Source organism: Hyla sarda, chromosome 10 (genome assembly GCF_029499605.1).
Source record: "Hyla sarda isolate aHylSar1 chromosome 10, aHylSar1.hap1, whole genome shotgun sequence".
In the NCBI taxonomy this organism is placed as follows: domain Eukaryota; kingdom Metazoa; phylum Chordata; class Amphibia; order Anura; family Hylidae; genus Hyla; species Hyla sarda.
The window spans coordinates 86,352,825-86,374,654 of NC_079198.1; the positions used below are offsets into that span (position 1 = coordinate 86,352,825).

General features: G+C 43.3%; 1 protein-coding gene across 1 annotated transcript; it reads left to right on the top strand.

Annotated features, from left to right (window-relative positions):
- Nucleotides 1-2,096: 2,096 nt before the first annotated feature.
- LOC130293592 (G protein-activated inward rectifier potassium channel 4-like) lies at nt 2,097-19,710 on the top strand. Its single transcript, XM_056542453.1, has 3 exons — nt 2,097-2,248; nt 3,184-4,423; nt 18,557-19,710. Exons 1-3 carry the CDS (start codon nt 2,186-2,188, stop codon nt 18,913-18,915), a joined length of 1,662 nt encoding a protein of 553 aa, XP_056398428.1. The 5' UTR covers nt 2,097-2,185; the 3' UTR covers nt 18,916-19,710.
- The last annotated feature ends 2,120 nt before the right edge of the window (nt 19,711-21,830 follow it).

The window sequence follows — 21,830 nt, forward strand, 5'->3', positions numbered from 1 at the left end:
GACGTACATTTACGTCCTGCGTCCTTAAGGGGTTAAAGGGGTTCTCCGGTGCTTAGACATCTTATCCCCGGGGACTGATTACGAATGGGGTGCCGCGTGCAAGATCCCGGGGGTCCCCAGCGGCGGGACTACCGCGATCAGGCATCTTATCCCCTATCCTTTGGATAGGGGATAAGATGTCTAAAGCACCGGAGAACCCCTTTAAGGGGTTAAAGATCCTTTATACTTTATATACCTATACATAACATTATGCACTATATTTACAACACTATACATAACATTAGACTTACTACTATGGGGGAGACGCTGCAGGAGAGCCCCTAGTACAATGAGGGACTCAACCTGACAGAGCCTAAGTACTGTACAGGAGTATATCCTGTACTGGGACATTACAAGTGGATGAGTGCAAGATAATGCACCTTTGTCATAAGAACGCAAGGGTAGAATATAGAATGTTTGATACAGTTTTAACCTCAGTATCTGAGGAAAGGGATTTAGGGATTAATTATGTTAGAAGACAAAGTAAGGCAGACAAAGTCATAGGGCAGCAGGAAATGCTAGCAGAATGCTTGGATGTATAGGGATACAGTGTAGAAATATTTGGGGTATTCCTGGCATGGAATTTCCCCTAAGATCCGACTCTAGCTTGTAGTGCTTTACCGGTGATGGAGGACATGAGAGGTGTAGGTAGTAGCAATCATATATTCTTTAGTCTGAAGAAAAGAGGTAGACCTATTGAAACGCATCTAGCCACTGACAGACTGCTACCCCAATCATCCCTGAGCTGTTCACTGAAGGCCGAGACCCGCGGCTCAGCACTGTATTCTAACACAGCAGTAGCGCTTGTGATTTTGAGCACTTTTTCGCACGAGGAGGGCAACTGCAGTGGCAACGCACACCGCTAGAGAGGACAGCTCGCTGTGGGGAACCGTCTACAGCAGTCCCCACGGCTAGAAGCTCTGAAGAGGGCCATCAGAACGGGTGAGTGGGACACAGTGCCACTGTTCTTTCTCCTGCACAGGATATCTGCCTAGAGGCCAGCACCTCTGCTCATCCCCATATCTGTATCATACCGGACCTAACTTCTTTATTCAGGAGAGTGCACAGTACTCAAGGAACTATTGAGGCACCGCCACTTGCATCCTTGTGCCCCTCACTACATAGCGGTGAAATTGACTATTGAGCATCGCAATCTTTGCTGCCTTTATTTACAGGGAGCACGCAGTGCTCAGACTCGATCACCACATTGGAAACCATATATAACTGTTAAATTACTGCTATAGTATTGTTTGTTATCTTGTGGTTAATATACTCACAGGTTACACAACACTACATGTTATAACTAGCTACCATTAATACAGGGATAACTATTGAAATGATTTACCCAGTAGTCATATACTACATCTTATTCTTACCACTGATTTTACATGGGGCATTATATATGTCTGTAACATTCTCTTTATGATTATTTTTTGCCTTTTTATCCCTATTTTTATCTTTCTAATTTTATTTTATTTGTGTTAAGGTGTTTTAGGTAGGTGGTCGCTGGGGCTCAGCGCACCTCCTTACTTGACCTCACCCACTTCTGTTTAATAAATTCTATAAATTTTTTACACATACAGTCTGATCTACCTTTTTATTTCATTCATTTCTCCCCCACTCACACCCTATCCTTCTTTTCTCCTTTCTTTTTCTTTTCTTCCCTCTCCTTCTCTGACCCTTTGTCCCCTCCTTGCTCCACTTACTGCCCTCTTTCTCGCCTCCTTCCCCCCTCCCCCTCTCCTATACTCTTCCAGACTATCCCAGAATAGAACCCCTGAGGACTGCCTTTTTCCATCCTTCATTTAAGATGGTCTATTGATGTTAATCCAAAAAATTGGCTGACTAGATGGGCCGAATAATTTTTATCTGTTGACACTTTCTAAGTTTCTATGTTTTATTCATAAGTTCTCTTGTCTTTTCCTTTAGGAACAGAGACAGAAGGTGCCATGATCTTGCGTAAACCTAAATGGTCCTCATCTGAGCCGCCACAATGGCATTGGCTGCTCCTAGTAGCAGCATGGACTTACAACAGAATAATGGGCCCTGTGTGCGAAATCACGTTAATGAGTCCAGGCTGAAAGTGGATGACCCTAGAATCAGGAGGAACTCCATCCCTCCAGCTCAGGCTCCCACGGCAAAACACATGCTAGCCTATCTGCCCAGGCCACCAACAGACACCCACAAATACGGAACATTCCCTCAAAAGGTATAATACAGTAGGTCTGTTATTAATTGCCACAATAGGTCCGTTTTCTGCTTGTAACTCTGTGGCACACAGCAAAGCACCAGATCCATCATTTGACAAGTTTGTGTTAATTGAAAAAAGATAATTGATGTCTTCTGCAACTTGCTCCTAGTTTCAGATTTTTCACATGATGTGTCCCTCCCAGTAATACATATTCAATGTGAGTTCTAAGATGCCAGGTTTCTCCTGCCCTCTCTATGGCACTTCTGAACCCTGCCAAGCACTGAATTTGGCAGACCCATAGACAGGGAATGGAGCAGTGGCTGAGCATGTGCTCTGCTGCTCCATTGACCTGTTGACCTTCTTCTCTCAAGATCGGTGGAGAACCCAGTGGTCAGACTCCCACCAACCAGCTAGTTACATTATGGGAGATTTATCAAAACCGGTCCAGAGAAAAGTTTCTGAGTTGCCCCATGCAACAAATCAGATCACTTCATTTTTTAGAAGCCTTTTAAAAAAATGAAAGAAGCAATCTGATTGATTGCTATGGGCAACTCAGAAACTTTTCCTCTGCACTGGTTTTCATAAATCTTCCCCATAGTGCCTTCAGCTGTCACAAAAATACAACTTTAGGTTATGTACAGAGTGCATACATGTAATGGGCATAGCAGGAGGTCTATCAGGTACAGCTTTAGCTACTAGTTTCATAACACTCAGTGGGATCTAAAAGTGGGTTTCTTTTGATTCCCTCTTCTGCAACATGCAAACATGTTGTTAATTCTGTGGTGTTAAAGATGTTTAGATAATAAAGCACCCTTAAAATATGCATTTGGGGAACTAGAGTCAAATAATTAACAGTGCTTGTATGGTAAATGACTTGTATGGTAAGTTATGTTCACTCAGTTTTTTTATTTTATTTAGTTATTTCTCTGCTTTTTTCATACTTTCTTAAACAGCCTGAAACAATGGTTATGTCCACGACTTCCTGCGAAGATTATCATCAAAAACCAGAGTTCCCTCAACCTAAGAAAGGCAGCATTATCTCAAACTTTATTCCACTGTCTTACACCAACAGTACTAAGGAACCCCGCCATAGGAGATTCAGTGCTGTAGAACAAACAGACAGTGGTGCTGTTCCTCCAGTAGCCAAGCATAGGCCTAGTGTGACTATTAATACAGAGGACTTACCTCGATATCAACGAGCTGCCAAGCCAGAAACACCTCTAAGGGGATCCTTTTCAAAGTGGCATTCTAAACATGCCCTAAGTGTTCCAAATATCCCAATGAGAAGTAAAACCCCTACCCGTAGTGTTGTTTCTGCTCCAGTCAGCACAAAATCACACAGGATGCGATGTAAGCTCATGTATGATGACCGTCAGCTCTTTAACCTTACTAATCGACAGACACGCCAGAGATATGTCACCAAGGATGGCAAGTGTAGGGTTAACCTTGGACGTATTCACGAGAAGAAGAGGTTTTTGTCAGACATTTTCACCACTATTGTGGATCTAAAGTATCGTTGGTTCATATTTGTATTCATGTTATGTTACATGCTCACCTGGGTTGGATTTGGGGTTATTTATTTTGTGGATGCCTTGATAAGAGATGACGTAAATCACGTGGGGGATCCTGAGTGGAAGCCTTGTATTGACAATGTTGACTCCTTCCTTTCTGCCTTACTCTTCTCTGTAGAAAGTCAAAGGACAATTGGTTATGGCACCAGGATGGTAACTGCCGATTGCCCAGAGGGTGTTATTTTGCTCATGGCTCAGTCAATTATAGGTTCAGTCATTGACGCGCTCATGGTTGGCTGCATGTTTGTCAAAATTTCTCGGCCTAAAAAAAGAGCCGAGACACTGATTTTCAGCAAGAAATGTGTGGTGTCCCATCGGGATGAAAAGCTTTGCTTGATGTTCAGAATTGGAGATTTAAGAGACAGTCATATGGTAGATGCCAAGATAAGAGCTAAACTCATCAAATCTAGACAGACAAAGGAAGGGGAGTTTATTCCACTGGAGCAATCTGAAATTAACCTTGGTTATGATACTGGAGAGGACCGGCTTTTCCTGGTGGAACCTCAGATCATCTGTCATTTCATCAACGATCACAGCCCATTCTGGGAGATGTCTGCCGAGTCACTGAAGCGGGAGCAGTTCGAAATTATTGTAATCCTTGAGGGCATTGTTGAAGCCACAGGTAAAACACAGGTTAAAAAGATTTGTGTTTTTTTTTTTTTTTTTTTTTTTGCTGCTGCTGCAATTGTCTAGTTGCTACTGTTGACTTTCTGTTAAATTAATGACCTTTAAACTGTTGGTGTTATGTTAATAGTCTTTTCCTGTATCACCAACAGCCTTCATTGTATGTTGGTTTAATAGGATTTCCACCCTGTACATATGAACTAGCCAGGAATTTCTGAATGAGAATAAGATTATTCTAGGATTGGTATTCATATTTTATTTACTTAAAGGCCATTTTATTACATCTAAACTATCATTACAGTCTTGACATTTGGGACTACACAAATGTCTTGTCCAAAATGCCAAGAAGCAAAGTCTCATATTGCTAGGGTAAAAGAACTTTAACTTCATTTGCACAACGCCTGATTAGGCTAAGTTTCTACTTGTTTTTTTTTTTTTTTTTTGGGGGGGGGGGGGGGGGAATGCCAGGAAAAACGCCAATTCTGCCACATTGCGTTTTTTCGACCAAAAAACAGTGCGGCCAGATGTTAGCTGTAAATCAATGAGAAATCACTAAATTCTTTTTACACTTGGCATTTTTCAGTTTGGCGTTTATTTTATCGTTTTTTTTATGGGGGTGCTACTTCTGGGGGTTCCCCACATTAGGTAGGCAGCAGGTTCCCCACATTAGATAGGCAGCAGGTTCCCCACATTAGGTAGTAGCAGGTTCCCTACATTAGATAGTAGCAGGTTGCCCACGTTAGGTAGTAGCAGGTTCCCCACATTAGGTAGAAGCAGGTTCCCCACATTAGGTAGAAGCAGGTTCCCCACATTAGGTAGAAGCAGGTTCCCCACATTAGGTAGTAGCAGGTTCCCCCCATTAGGTAGTAGCATGTTCCCCACATTAGGTAGTAGCAGGTTCCCCACATTAGGTAGTAGCAGGTTCCCCACATTAGGTAGTAGCAGGTTCCCCACATTAGGTAGAAGCAGGTTCCCCACATTAGGTAGTAGCAGGTTCCCCAAATTAGGTAGAAGCAGGTTCCTCACATTAGGTAGTAGCAGGTTCCCCACATTAGGTAGTAGCAGGTTCCCCACATTAGGTAGTAGCAGGTTCCCCACATTAGGTAGTAGCATGTTCCCCACATTAGGTAGTAGCAGGTTCCCCACATTAGGTAGTAGCAGGTTCCCCACATTAGGTAGTAGCAGGTTCCCCACATTAGGTAGAAGCAGGGGCCGGCCAACCGGGGACGCAGAGGAGGGCGGGGTAAGTGAAGCCTTCCGGCATTTAGCGCTGCTTGCCCGAAGCAGGGCTAAATGTCTGAAGAAGTTACCTTCCCCTGCCCGGAACTGCATGTCCCGGACGTCGGGAAATACAAATTACATATACCTGGTGCGGGCCACAAACTTTCGTTCTGCGGGCGGCAAATGGCCCGCGGGCCGGGAGTTTTAGACCCCTGATCTATATTATCATATAGTCCTGAAGTCTTGCAGATTTCATTCTAACCACTAGGCTTGATATTAGGCAGAGATCTTTTCTGTAGAGATCACCTTTCAGCAGTCTCCTCCTTATCATCACAGATCTGGTTTTAGTGAAATGTGACAATAATACATAGAAAACACAGCATCTACCACTATTTAGAATAGCTGAAGCTCAGAGAATGGGGATTTGGAGTAACGGACTCCCTTTTGTCTTCACTCTGTCGCATATTTTCTATAAGGTGCTGGAAACATTCCTCAGAGAGTATGGTGTACAAGGACATGATTTCATCACACATTTGCTGCAGATTTGTTGACTGCACATCCATGATGGAAATCTCCTATTCCACCACATCTCAAAAGCGCTCTTTTGGATTAAGATCTGGTGACTGTGGGAGCCATTAGGGTACAGTGAATTCCCGTTGTTCTGTTCAAGAAACTTAAAACCTTACATAGTGCATTATACTTCCTGATGTAGCCATCAGAAGATGGGTACACTGTAGTCCAGCAATGCTGGATACTCTGCTAGTGTATGGTAAAGAACTTAGGGTTAAAGAGTACCTGTCACCAAATAAAACTTTTAATGTAGTGTTCCTTGTGTAATTAGCAGACACTTTCCCATTCACTTGCTTTTAACCCCTTAAGGACCGAGCCCTTTTTCACCTTAAGGACCGGAGCGTTTTTTGCAATTCTGACCACTGTCACTTTAAACATTAATAACTCTGGAATGCTTTTAGTTATCATTCTGATTCCGAGATTGTTTTTTCGTGACATATTCTACTTTAACTTAGTGGTAAAATTTTATGGTAACTTGCATCCTTTCTTGGTGAAAAATCACCAAATTTGATGAAAAAAATGAAAATTTAGCATTTTTCTAACTTTGAAGCTCTCTGCTTGTAAGGAAAATGGATATTCAAAATATATTTTTTTTGGGTTCACATATACAATATGTCTACTTTATGTTTGCATCATAAAATTTATGAGTTTTTACTTTTGGAAGACACCAGAGGGCTTCAAAGTTCAGCAGCAATTTTGACATTTTTCACAAAATTTTCAAACTCGCTATTTTTCATGGACCAGTTCACGTTTGAAGTGGATTTGAAGGGCCTTCATATTAGAAATGCCCCATAAAAGACCCCATTATAAAAACTACACCCCCCAAAGTATTCAAAATGACATTCAGTAAGTGTATTAACCCTTTAGGTGTTTCACAGGAATAGCAGCAAAGTGAAGGAGAAAATTCAAAATCTTCATTTTTTACACTCACATTTTCTTGTAGACCCAATTTTTTTATTTTTGAAAGGGGTAAAAAGGAGAAAATTTTTACTTGTATTTGAAACCCAATTTCTCTCGAGTAAGCACATACCTCATATGTCTATGTTAATTGTTCAGCGGGCACAGTAGAGGGCTCAGAAGGGAAGGAGCGTCAAATGGTTTTTGGGGGGCATGTCACCTTTAGGAAGCCCCTATGGTGCCAGAACAGCAAAAAAACACACATGGCATACCATTTTGGAAACTAGACTCCTCAGGGAACGTAACAAGGGGTAAAGTGAACCTTAATACCCCACAGGTGTTTCACGACTTTAGCATATGTAAAAAAAATATATATTTTTTTTACCTAAAATGCTTGGTTTCCCAAAAATTTTACATTTTTAAAAAGTGTAATAGCAGAAAATACCCCCCAAAATTTGAAACCCAATTTCTCCCGATTCAGAAAACACCCCATATGGGGGTGAAAATTGCTCTGCTGGCGCACTACAGGTCTCAGAAGAGAAGGAGTCACATTTGGCTTTTTGAAAGCAAATTTTGCTCTGGGGGCATGTCGCATTTAGGAAGCCCCTATGGTACCAGAACAGCAAAAAAAAAAACACATGGCATACCATTTTGGAAACTAGACCCCTCGGGGAACGTAACAAGGGGTAATGTGAACCTTAATACCCTACAGGTGTTTCACGACTTTTGCATATGTGAACATTTTTTTTTTTTTTTTTACCTAAAATGCTTGGTTTCCCAAAATTTTTACATTTTTAAAAAGGGTAATAGCAGAAAACACCCCCCAAAATTTGAAGCCCAATTTCTCCCGATTCAGAAAACACCCCATATGGGGGTGAAAAGTGCTCTGCTGGAGCACTACAGGTCTCAGAAGAGAAGGAGTCACGTTTGGCTTTTTGAAAGCAAATTTTGCTCTGGGGGCATGCCGCATTTAGGAAGCCCCTATGGTGCCAGGACAGCAAAAAAAAAACACATGGCATACCATTTTGGAAACTAGACCCCTCGGGTAACATAACAAGGGGTTAAGTGAACCTTTATACCCCACAGGTGTTTTATGACTTTTGTATATGTAAAAAAAAAATTTTTTTTTTTACCTAAAATGCTTGTTTTCCCAAAAATTTTACATTTTTAAAAAGGGTAATAGCAAAAAATACCCCACAAAATTTGAAGCCCAATTTCTCCCGAGTACGGCGATACCCCATATGTGGCCCTAAACTGTTGTCTTGAAATACGACAGGGCTCCAAAGTGAGAGTGCCATGCGCATTTGAGGCCTAAATTAGGGATTGCATAGGGGTGGACATAGGGGTATTCTACGCCAGTGATTCCCAAACAGGGGGCCTCCAGCTGTTGTAAAACTCCCAGCATGCCTGGACAGTCAGTGGCTATCTGGCAATACTGGGAGTAGTTGTTTTGCAACAGCTGGAGGCTCCGTTCTGGAAACAGTGGCGTACCAGACGTTTTTCCTTTTTATTGGGGAGGGGAGGGGGGCTGTGTAGGGGTATGTGTATATGTAGTGTTTTTTACTTTTTATTTTATTTTGTGTTAGTGTAGTGTAGTGTTTTTAGGGTACAGTCACACGGGCGGGGGTTCACAGTAGTTTCTCGTTGGCAGTTTGAGCTGCGGCAGAAAATTTGACGCAGCTCAAACTTGCAGCCGGATACTTACTGTAATCCTCCGCCCATGTGAGTGTACCCTGTACGTTCACATTGGGGGGGGGGGAGAAACATCCAGCTGTTGCAAAACTACAACTCCCAGCATGGACGGTCTATCAGTGCATGCTGGGAGTTGTAGTTTTGCAACCGCTGGAGGCTCCGTTTTGGAAACAGTGACGTACCAGACGTTTTTCATTTTTATTGGGGAGGGGAGGGGGGCTGTGTAGGGGTATGTGTATATGTAGTGTTTTTTACTTTATTTTGTGTTAGTGTAGTGTAGTGTTTTTAGGGTACAGTCGCATGGGCGGGGGGTTCACAGTAGTTTCTCGCTGGCAGTTTGAGCTGCGACAGAAAATTTGCCGCAGCTCAAACTTGCAGCCGGATACTTACTGTAATCCTCCGCCCATGTGAGTGTACCCTGTACATTCACATTGGGGGGGGAACATCCAGCTGTTGCAAAACTACAACTCCCAGCATGTACGGTCTATCAGTGCATGCTGGGAGTTGTAGTTTTGCAACAGCTGGAGGCACACTGGTTGTGAAACACCAAGTTTGGTAACAAACTCAGTGTTTTGCAACCAGTGTGCCTTCAGCTGTTGCAAAAGCTACAACCCCCAGCATGTACGGACAGCGGAAGGGCATGCTGGGTCTTGTAGTTATGCAACAGCCGGAGGCATACTACATTGGCTGGGGATGCTGGGGATTGTAGTTATGCAACAGCTGGAGACACACTGGTTTACTACTTAACTCAGTGTGCCTTCAGCAGTTGCAAAACTACAACTCTCAGCAGTCACCGACAGCCAACGGGCATGCTGGGAGTTGTAGTTATGCAACCACCAGATGCACCACTACAACTCCCAGCATGCACTTTAGCTGATTGTGCAAGCTGGGAGTTGTAGTTACACAACAGCTGAAGGTACACTTTTTCATAGAAAGAATGTGCCTTCAGCTGTTGCAAAACTACAAGTCCCAGCATGCCCATAAGGGCATGCTGGGAGTTGTGGTGGTCTGCCTCCTGCTGATGCATAACTACAGCTCCCAGCATGCCCTTGTTGCATGCTGGGAGCTGTTGCTAAGCAACAGCAGGAGGCTGTCACTCACCTCCAACGATCCAGCAGCACAGGTCAGTCCCTCGTCGTCTCCGCCGCCGCCGCTGCTCCTGGGGCCCCGATCCCAACAGGGGCGCCGGGGATCGGGGTCCCCAGCACCGGGGGTCGTCTTCCCGCACCCGCTCACGTCCTCCGGAAGAGGGGCGGAGCGGGTTGCGGGAGTGACACCCGCAGCAGGCGCCCTGATTCGTCGGCCGGTAATCCGGCCGACGAATCAGGGCGATCGTGAGGTGGCACCAGTGCCACCTCACCCCTGCTGCCTCTGGCTGTTCGGGGCCGTCTCTGACGGCCCCGATCAGCCAGTAATTCCGGGTCATCGGGTCACTGGAGACCCGATTGACCCGGAATCTGCCGCAGATCGCTGGACTGAATTGTCCAGCGATCTGCGGCAATCGCCGACATGGGGGGACATAATGACCCCCCTGGGCGATATGCCGGGATGCCTGCTGAACGATTTCAGCAGGCATCCGGCTCCGGCTCCCCTCCGGCTAGCGGTGGGGGCCGGAAATGCTCAGGGCGTATCCATACGCCCTCGGTCCTTAAGGACTCGGAAACGGGGGCGTATGGATACGCCCTATGTCCTTAAGGGGTTAAAATTATCAACATAAATATGTTTAAAATGTAACAGAAAAAACGACCACTAAGTTTGGTCTCCTCCCGGCCTGGCAGGAGACCAAACTCAGTGCTTCTCGGCATTGAGCTTGATTGACAGCTGCACAGAGCCTCTCTGAAATCTGCAGCCTCATTGAAAGCTGCACAGAGCCTCACTGAAACATGCATAGAGCCTCACTGAAAAATGCATAGAGCCTCACTGAAACATGCATAGAGCCTGAGGTCTTCTATTCATCACAGCACTGCAACCATGTTAGGGCAGATGTGTCCCCCAGAAAAGCCCACTTTCTCCTGCTGGGAGATTGCACTATGTGAGCAAGAATAAAGGTATGATACAGACCTTTTTAAAGCTCTGAAATTCTTTTAAGGAGGAGTGTCAGGAGTAATTAGGGAACATAGCCTGAGTTAGTTTACAAAAGCTTTCTTTAATATTTGAGCTGGAAAGGGTGGTCATATTTAGAATAGAAGCCTTGGGTTTTCTAGTATTAAAGGGGTTATCCAGCATAAGGTGATTTTAGTACATACCTGGCAGACAGTAATGGACATGCTTAGGAAGGATCTGCGCTTGTCTAGGGCTAAATGGCTATGCTGTGAAATTACCATAATACTGTGGCTAGCTTTCTGTGAACTTGTATTTCCTGTTTTCAGTTTTCTTGTTTGCCTAAAAATCCCATAATTCCATTCTCCTCCTTCCCACACATCAGCTACCCTACCCATTGAAACATAAATGAGCTGCAGACCTGTGGTTTTCAATCAGGGTGCCTACCGCTGTTGCATTAGTTGCAGATTGCTCTCTCCACCCATTGAAGCAGACAGGCTCCCTGTCATCAGCTGACTAGTGAGTCAGGTCTCGACCGCATTGCAAGCTGGGAAAAATCCGAGACAGCAGTCATTTTGTATGCTGATAAAATAAATATTGGGGTGAAAATCACATAAGAATTGTGAGAAAACTGTCACACACAGGTACAGACACTATATTATGGACTACACTAACTTTACAGCCCCTGTAGCATAGTCAAATAACAAAAAATTCCCGGAATACCCCTTTAAGTTGACCATATAGGATACTGTAGCTATAGGACAAACACTAATTGGTCAGGCCGCTATTTGTCCGGTTTCCACTAAACATGCACACCTGGCTCTGCATATATATATATATATATATATATATATATATATATATATAGGGGAGAGAAAGTAATCCAATAAATCAAGACAGGCCACAAAAAAACTATGTATTGGGGGAGATTTCTCAAAACCTATGTAAGGGAAGGTTGGATCAGATTACTTTTTCAATTTTCAGATGCCTTTAAAAAAAAAATGAAAGAAGCGATCTGATTGGTTGCTATGGGCAACTGTTTCTTGCCGTCCATTGGCCCCTTCAGTCCATAGATAGATATAACTGCTATAACTATAGTAATGGACAGGAATATAAAAAAGTAGCTGGTAGCTAAATGAAGAGCAGAATCTGTTAGATAAGCCTCTTTATTATGCTGACACTAGAGAGTCCAAAATGAAGATGAACTGACAAACAACTATTGAGGAAAAGCTGTTTACATAGCTTTGACCATGTATCTGCTTCGTGGTTAAAGCTCTACTTGAAGATGCAGAACCATCTTTTATAGTCTTTTGGAATTAACAATAGATATTGGTGCAAAAACACAGCAGTAATTGATAAATACAATAAAATGAATGATAATGTTAATAAAGGTAGCATTGGTTTACTTGCAAGTAAAGTACACCGTTCATTGTATAGATAGTAAAAACAGCTGGTGGATAATTCAGGGGTTTATTAAAGGAGATGTCCGGTGCAGACTTTTTCTATTCCATTCTGCCCGGGCTGCAAAAAAAGACAAAACAAACTTTCCCTTACCTTCCTACGTTCCCCTGGAGCTCCGCAACAGCTGATCGGTCAGCCGGGCTGTTTACTTCCTACTTCCCTTAGCCAGGTACATCACACAGCGCTTCAGCCTATCACCGGCCGAGGCAGGACATCGCTGCGGCCCGTGATAGGCTGAAGCGCCATGTGACGTGTCGGGCTAAAGGAAGTAGGAAGTAAACAGCCCGGCCGACCGATCAGCTGTTGTGGAGCTCCAGGGGAACGTAGGAAGGTATGTGAAAGTTTGTTTTGTCTTTTTTTGCAGCCTGGGCAGGATGGAATAGAAAAAGTCTGCACCGGACATCTACTTTAACCCTTTAAGGACCCAGGGCGTATGGGTACGCCCTGGCTTCCTGGTAGTTAAGGACCCAGGGCGTACGCCCGTGGGAATTTCGGTCCCCACCGCGTGCCAGGCGGGGAATGGACCGGGGTGACTGCTGATATCGATCAGCAGGCACCCCGCGCAAATACCCAGGGGGGTCATCAGACCCCCCATGTCGGCGCTCGCCGCAAATCACGGGTGAATTCACACCTGTGATTGGCGGTTATTCCGGGTCATATGGGTCTATGGTGACCCGGCGACCCGGAAAATAAGGGGGATCGGGGTTGTCCAAGACACCCACGATCACCCTGAAGGCATAGGAGTGAGGTGGCAGGGGTGCCACCCCTCCTATGCCTGCTATTGGTCGTATAGACGCGACGACCAATAGCAGATCGGGGGCGGGGGGGTTAACTTTCGGTTTCCCCGTTCTGCCCACCCACAATAGGCAGGGAAGAACGGGGAAACCGACGAAGGACCGGTGCCGAAGTCCACTTACCCATCCGGTGGCAGCGGATGTGACGATCGAGGGTGGAGATCTTCGGGCGGTGAGGACGTGCGGCTGGCTCCCAGGATCCTACGGAAAACGGTGAGTTGCCTAGCAACATCTGGAGGGCTACAGTTTGAGACCACTATACAGTGGTCTCTAAACTGTAGCCCTCCAGATGTTGCAAAACTACAACTCCCAGCATGCCCAGACAGCTGTCTGAGCATGCTGGGATTTGTAGTTTTGCAACATCTGGAGGGCCACAGCTTGGAGATCACTGTGCAGTGGTCTCTAAACTGTAGCTCTCCAGATGTTGCAAAACTGCAAATCCCAGCATGCCCAAACAGCAAACAGCTGTCTCGGCATGCTGGGAGTTGTAGTGGCGTACCTCCAGCTGTTGCATAACTACATCTCCCAGTTTTGCAACAGCTGGAGGCACACTGATTGGAAAATACTGAGTTAGGTAACAGAACCTAATTGAAGGTTTTCCAACCAGTGTGCCTCCAGCTGTTGCAAAAGTAGTTTTGCAACAGCTGGAGGTTTGCCCCCCCATGTTAATGTAGAGGGTACAATCATACAGGCGAGTTTACAGTAAGGTTCCTGCTTGAAGTTTGAGCTGCGGCAAACTAACCGTAAACTTGCACCAGTGGGAATGTACCCTAAAAACACTACACTACACTAACACATAATAAAGGGTAAAACACAACATATACACCCCCTTACACTGTCCCCCCCCCCCAATAAAAATGAAAAACGTATTGTACAGCAGTGTTTCCAAAATGGAGCCTCAAGCTGTTGCAAAACAACAACTCCCAGCATTTCCGGACAGCCACTGACTGTCCAGGCATGCTGGGAGTTTAGCAACAGCTGGAGGCACCCTGTTTGGGAATCACTGGCGTAGAATTGCCCCTATGTCCACCACTATGCAATCCCTAATTTAGTCCTCAAATGCGCATGGCGCTCTCTCACTTTGGAGCCCTGTCGTATTTCAAGGAAACAGTTTAGGGCCACATATGGGGTGTTTCCGTACTCGGGAGAAATTGCACTACAAATTTTGGGGGCTTTTTCTCCTTTTACCCGTTATGAAAAGGAAAACTTGGCGGCAACACCAGCCTGTTAGTGTAAAAAAAAAAAAAAATTATTGCACCAACATGCTGGTGTTGCCCCATACTTTTTATTTTCACAAGCGGTAAAAGGAAAAAAAGACCCCCAAAATTTGTAACGCAATTTCTCCTGAGTACGGAAATACCCCATATGTGGGCGTAAAATGCTCTGCGGGTGCACAACAAAGCTCAGGATTGAGAGCGCGCCATGTACATTTGAGGCCTAAAAAAAGCAAAAAAAAAAAATACCCACGTGACCCCATTTTGGAAACTACACCCTTCACGGAATGTAACAAGGGGTATAGTGAGCCTTAACACCCCACAGGTGTTTGATGAATTTTCGTTAAAGTTGGATGGGAAAATGAAAAAATGGAAAATAGGAAAAAAGCCTCCCAAAATTTGTAACCCCACTTCACTTGTAAAGTGCTCTACTGCCGCACTACAATGCTCAGAAGAGAAGGAGCGCCATTGGGCTTTTGAAGAGAAAATTTGTCCGGAATTGAAGGCCACGTGTGTTTACAAAGCCCCCATAGTGCCAGTACAATGAACCCCCCCCCCACATGTGACCCAATTTTGGAAACTACACCCCTCACGTAATGTAATAAGGGGTACAGTGAGCATTTACCCCCCACAGGTGTCTGACAGATTTTTGGAACAATGGTCCGTTAAAAACGAAAAATGTAATTTTTCATTTGCACAGCCCACTGTTCCAAAAGATCTGTCAAATGCCAGTGGGGTGTAAATACTCACTGAACAGGTCGTCAAACACCTGTGGGGTGTTAAGGCTCACTGGATTCCTTGTTACGTGCCTTGAGGGGTGTAGTTTCCAAAATGGTATGCCATGTGGAAGGTTTTCTGCTGTTCTGGCACCATAGGGGCTTCCTAAATGTGACATGCCCCCCAAAAACAATTTCATCAAAATTCACTTTCCAAAATCCCATTGTTGCTCCTTCCCTTCTGAGCCCTCTAATGCGCCCGCCGAACACTTGACATACACATATGAGGTATTTCCTTACTCGAGAGAAATTGGGTTACAAATTTTGTGGATTTTTTTTATCCTATTACCCCTTGTAAAAATTCAAAAACTGGGTCTACAAGAACATGCAAGTGTAAAAAAATGAAGATTTTGAATTTTCTCCTTCACTTTGCTGCTATTCCTGTGAAACACCTAAAGGGTTAACACACTTACTGAATTTCATTTTGAATACTTTGGGGGGTGCAGTTTTTATAATGGGGTCATTTGTGGGGTATTTCTAATATTAAGGCCCTTCAAATCCACTTCAAAACTGAACTGGTCCCTAAAAAATTCTGATTTTGAAAATGTTGTGAAAAATTGGAAAATTGATGTTGAACTTTGAAGCCCTCTGATTTCTTACAAAAGTAAAAACTTGTCAGCTTTATGATGCAAATATAAAGTAGACATTTTGTATATGTGAATCAATATATCATTTATTTGGAATGTCTATTTTCCTTACAAGCAGAGAGCCTCAAAGTAAAAAAAAAAAAAATGCCAATTTTTTAATGAAATTTTGGAATTTTTCACCAAGAAATGATGCAACTATCGACGGAAATTTACCACTAACATAAAGTAGAATATGTCATGAAAAAACATTCTTGGAATCAGAATGAAAGGTAAAAGCTTTGTAAAAGGTAAAAGTGACAGTGGTCAGATGTGCAAAAAATGGTTGGGTCCTACACTAAAAATTGGCTGGGTCCTTAAGGGGTTAAAGGAGTTATCCAGGAAAAAACTTTTTTTTTAAATATCGACTGGCTCCATAAAGTTAAACAGATTTGTAAATTACTTCTATTAAAAATTCTTAATCCTTTCAGTACTTATGAGCTGCTGAAGTTGAGTTGTTCTTTTCTGTCTAAGTGGTCTCTGATGACACCTGTCTCGGGAACCGCCCAGTTTAGAAGCAAATCCCCATAGCAAACCTCTTCTACTCTGCGCAGTTCCCGAGACAAGCAGAGATGTCATTATTATTGGAAGGATTAAAATTTTTTAATAAAAGTAATTTACAATTCTGTTTAACTTTCTGGAGCCAATTGATATAAAAAAAAGTTTTTTCCTGGAATACCCCTTTAATAACAGTAGGGTGCTTAACCCCTTAAGCCCTTTCGACCGACATAGACAATTTTATTTTTGCGTTTTCGTTTTTTTCCTCCTCGCCTTCTAAAATCCATAACTCTTTTACATTTACATTCACAGACCCATATGAGGGCTTGTTTTTTGTGTACTGTATATACTCGAGTAGAAGCCGAGTTTTTCAGCACGATTTTTTGTGCTGAAAACGCCCCCCTCGGCTTATACTAGAGTGAACTCTCTGCCTGTCAATCCCTTCTCAGTGGTCTTCAACCTGCGGACCTCCAGAGGTTGCAAAACTACAACTCCCAGCATGCCCGGACAGCCATCGGAGGGGTCCACCGCTGGGACCCTGGCAGATTCAGTGAGGAGCGCGTGTCATCTATCGGTAGACAGCACAAGCTCCATTCATTTCTATGGGAGCACCGATTAAGCTTTTCGGCGCTCCCATAGAAATTAAAGGGGTTATCCAGCATAAGGTGATTTTAGTACATACCTGGCAGACAGTAATGGACATGCTTAGGAAGGATCTGCGCTTGTCTTAGGCTAAATGGCTATGTTGTGAGATTACTGTGGCTAGCTTTCTGTGAACTTGTATTTCCTGTTTTCAGTTTTCTTGTTTGCCTACAAATCCCATGATACCATTTTCCTCCTTCCCACACATCAGCTACCCCACCCATTGAAACTAAATGAGCTGCAGACCTGTGGTTTTCCATCAGGGTGCCTACAGTTGTTGCATTAGTTGCAGATTGATCCCTCCACCCATTGAAGTAGACAGGCTCCCTGTCATCAGCTGACTAGTGAGTCAGGTCTCGGCCGCATTGGAAGCTGGGAAAAATCCAAGACAGCAGTCATTTTGTATGCTGATAAAAATAAATATTGGGGTGAAAAATCACATAAGAATTGTGAGAAAACCGTCACACACAGGTACAGACACTATATTATGAACTATACTAACTTTACAGCCCCTGTAGCATAGTCAAATAAAAAAAATTCCCGGAATACCCCTTTAATGGAGCCCAAGCCGTCTACCAGTAGACGACACATTCTCCTCACTGAATCCACCTGGGTCCCGTGCTATTGATCACAGGGGGCCCAGCGGCCAGACCCCTTACGGCCAGCTACTTATCCCCTATCCTGTGGATAGAAGATAAGTTAATTTTTGACAGAGTATTCCTTTAAGTGGGTAGTATTTTTGAAGAAGTATAAGCAGAAGGTTTTATTTAGGGAGTCAACAAAATTTGTGTTTTATCCAAGCAGTTGGAGTGGGGTGGTGAAGGTTTGTCATATTTTTGAGGATAGGAAATTGATAACTTTTGAGTTTTTTTTTAACAAAGATATTCAATAATGTTGGATTTGAGTTTTTGGTATAAATACATTAAAAGTGCGTATAGCAAGACAGAAAGGAAGGAAATATTTACAGTTTACTACATTAATTAATACATACTTTTATCACTCACAAAAAAAAGTGTATTATTTTTATATGAATGCTTGATTAGGGAATTGTCACAAAAAGTTAAATTTGTTAGTAAAGGAAAATGGGTTGAGGATAAGGGAGATATAGAAGATTCACAATGGGATACCATCTTGAATAGCCCACAGGTGGTATCTGTGAGTGCAAATAATAAATTGAAGCAATTTAAGAATATACATAGGTTACATATATGCTCGTGATAGTCAGAATTTCGGTTTATGTCAAGATTCGGTCTGCCCAAAATGTCAAGAGCAGAATGCAAATTTGATCCATTGTCTGTAGGGCAGCAGTATCTTTGGTTTTTGATGCCAAAACTATGGTATTGGGGTTACTTACCACATTGGAATCCTGTAATAAGAGACTTATTTCAAACATTCTTTTTATTGCCATATTGTTGATAATGAGGAAATGGATTGTTGCTGTCTCTTTTCTCTTTGGGAAAATGAGATTAGGTTAGGTTGGGAGGGGTTTGGATAATGGGTTTTGTGTATTTTTGTTGTCCATCAATGGAGTACTGGTGTATCCTCTCACTTGTACAACCAACATAATATTGTAACTTACAGAAAAAAAAAATATTTGGGACACAATTGCTATGGATTTTGTTAAAATAAGCTTATTTTACTTGATTATAAAATGCTTGTGAGCTTTGCATTAACCCCCTACTTTAATGTCTCATTTCAATAAGGTATGACGTGTCAAGCTAAGACTTCCTACACGGAGGATGAGATTTTGTGGGGTCACAGATTCGAGCCTTGCATGACTCTGGAGAAAGGAGCATTCCGCGTTGACTACAGCCACTTTGATAAGACATTTGATGTCCAAACACCATGGGGCAGTGCTAAGGATATGCATGAACTCAAGGAAAATGAACAGAATGACAGGTCTACCCTCAGCCTCTATTGGGACAATATGTTCCAGACCCCTATTCCCGAGGATGCAAATATAGTATTTGGGAACGATTCACTGGAGAATCAAGACAGAATAGACTTTCCCAGCATTGCTGAAGGAAACCAAGAATCTGACAGCAATGATCTTGATGTCTGATAGAACACTCCTTAGTTGCCAATGTTTAACTACTGATGGCAGGGAGACTTTATAAATAACCGTGTTTCTATAGTAAGAAAAGTCCATATCCTCTAATGAAAATGTAACTAACAGGCCCTAAAAATTGTCTGTTATTATTCTCTCATTCCAAGTGTCTTTTACATGGGTAAGTGAACTCATTGTGTAACAAGGTCATGGTCCCTTAATATCCTCTTATTCATTTCTGTGTCTCAATTTTTACAGTTATGCCTTTTTTAAGTCATGTCTGCCATTGGGTGTCCGATACTCTTGCACAGATTCTTAAAGTATGTCTTACAGCAGAACAAATTTCTCAGAGGCAATACTTTCACAACTTCAGGGATACGGCAGCAATTCTAGCTCAAAGTTTTGCTTCTTTTCCCCACAAGGTAATCTAAAGAGGTATTTAGGCAAAAATGTCACCTACTGTAGCTACAGAATAGATGATAACTGCTAGATTGAAAAGGGCTCAACTGCTGATACCCCACCGATCATTGGAATGGGAGTCTTGGTTGCTTTAGTCATTGACAGAACACATATTTGACCACTTCTCAATTCAATTCATTGTCACTGTTGTCTTGCGTCGAGGGGAGGATGAACCAGGGTACCGTTCCAAAGATCTGTGGAGTTTCCATTGGTGACACTCCTACCAATCTAACATTTATGACCTAGCTAAAGAACTATTGATGTTTTGACTGGAATACCACTTTAGTTTTCTTTTCTGACAGTTTTTGTATTATCTAACAGGCTTTAAGTTATATGAACAGAAGAATATACTCAAACTTCATTATTTATTTTCACAATAAAATACAGATTTTATACTGTGATCCATTGTCTTTGGTAAATAAAAGGTACCAACGCCAATCATAAAGCCCACATTCTATAAACCTACTGTGGCAGATGTAACCAGCTTGCCAGGTCCTGGAATGGTAGGTAAGTATATTACCTGGGAAAAAGAGGAAACCCCCTTATTGGCCCTCATTTACTAAGAAAATCGGGTTGTAAGTCTATCTTGCTTTCTTACCCAACTGCTTTTTTCCCCTGGTATTTATTATTATGCCGCATCCTATTTGTCGCACGTGGGTTTTGTAGGTTTTGGTTTCCAACTCCTCTGAGCTGTCGGGAAAAAATCCACAACAATTCAACAAATTCGGGTTGGAAACCTTAATAAATACGTGGGAAAACTCAGAAATGTCGGGTTACGCCCCTTTTTCGGGTTTGGGAGAATCCACATCGGGTCCGTCGGGAAAAAATGCGACATGGCGCAGACAAAGATGCGACAAAAAAACCCGACAAAAGAGGTCGGGTTTAGAATAGTAAATGAGGGCCATTGTGTTTGTCCCTGCAGACTGAAATGCTCTCTTTACTTCTAAAGCACTATACATTACTTGGCCCATGGGAGGCATTGTTTGTGATTATGCTGTACATACAAGAAATACCACAATAGTTGTGGAAATTTGTCTTACTTCCCGCTGTTGTACTGCTAGGTTTATTGGTCTATACTGAGATAACAAACATGCCACCCTAACCTCTATTGGATATCTGTCTATGGTTGATCCAGTCTTGGTACATTCTTAATACAGTGGTTTGGGAACAGCCAATAAGTTTGGTTGTTTCAAAAATAGTGGGATTATATCTCCGGACCCCAAAAAATGTCCCGCAATCAAAGACACTTAAGTCAACATGTCTAACCATGACTGACAAATGTTGCCTTCAGCTGTGCTGAATAGAGGTCAACATATAAATGAAAACTGTCTGAGAAAACGAAAAGTCATATTTGCCCATGGCAACCAATCAGAGCTTTCATTTCTTAATGAGATCTGGTAAAATGAAAGTTGAGCTGTGATAGGTTGCTATTGATGAAACAAACAGTTTTTGTCTGGGTGCCGATTGTATCACGTCATTGGTCACAAGATGTCAGGTGCCAGCTGTTCCTAATGCAGCAATTGTTCAGTGTATATAACACAATATTCTTTATCCATTCCTATTATTTACAATATTTCATAGATAATGTATTCATGTGATTGCTATTTCACCAGAGAGGCACTGAGATTTTTCCCAGGATGAAAATAAAGACATTTCAAGGGGTTCAAGTTGGAGAGATGTACACTGTTTAATAAACAAGAAATAAAAATGTATGTACAAATGTGTAATATGATTTGACTTTCTATTAATGGTATGTCTACCTTTATATTCATTTTGTTATTATTGTTTCAATTGTTATGCCGCCGCTGCGTCTTCTGCTCTGCAGCGCTGACCGGAGATGCTGCTCTGTTGTGCCCGGCGGGGATGCGATCCGCCTGGCGGGACGTGCCCGTCCACCGATCGCATACCGTCCCACTCACCTGTCCCGATCTCCTGCTGGGTCCCAGTGCACGTGGCCCCGCTCTCTAAGGCGCGCGCGCATCGGGGCTCTCAGATTTAAAGGGCCAGCGCACCGCTAATTGGTGACTGGCCAAATCAGTCTAATCAGCTTCCATTTGTTCCATGTGCATAAAAGTCTGCTTCCCCTTCCGTTCCCTGCCGGATCATGTTGTTTTTGCACTTGAGAAAGCTTCCCTGTGTTTCCCAGTCCTGTGTACCTGACCTTGCTTTTTCCATTGACAACGAACCTCTGCCGCCTGCCCTGACCTTCTGCTACGTCCGACCTCGCCTCTGTCTCATCCCTTTGTACCGTGCCTGCCTCAGCTGTCAGGGAGGTTGATTCGTTACCAGGGGAAACAACCTGGGGGTTACCTGCCGCTGCAAATCCATCCTGCTTTGCGGCGGGCTCTAGTGAAGACCAGTAACCCCTTAGACTCAGTTCCCTTGGTATGGCCCACGTCATCACTCCCTGACACAGGAGATCCACTACCCCTGCATACCCTGCACTCCGGTCCGGATCCTGACACCAATGT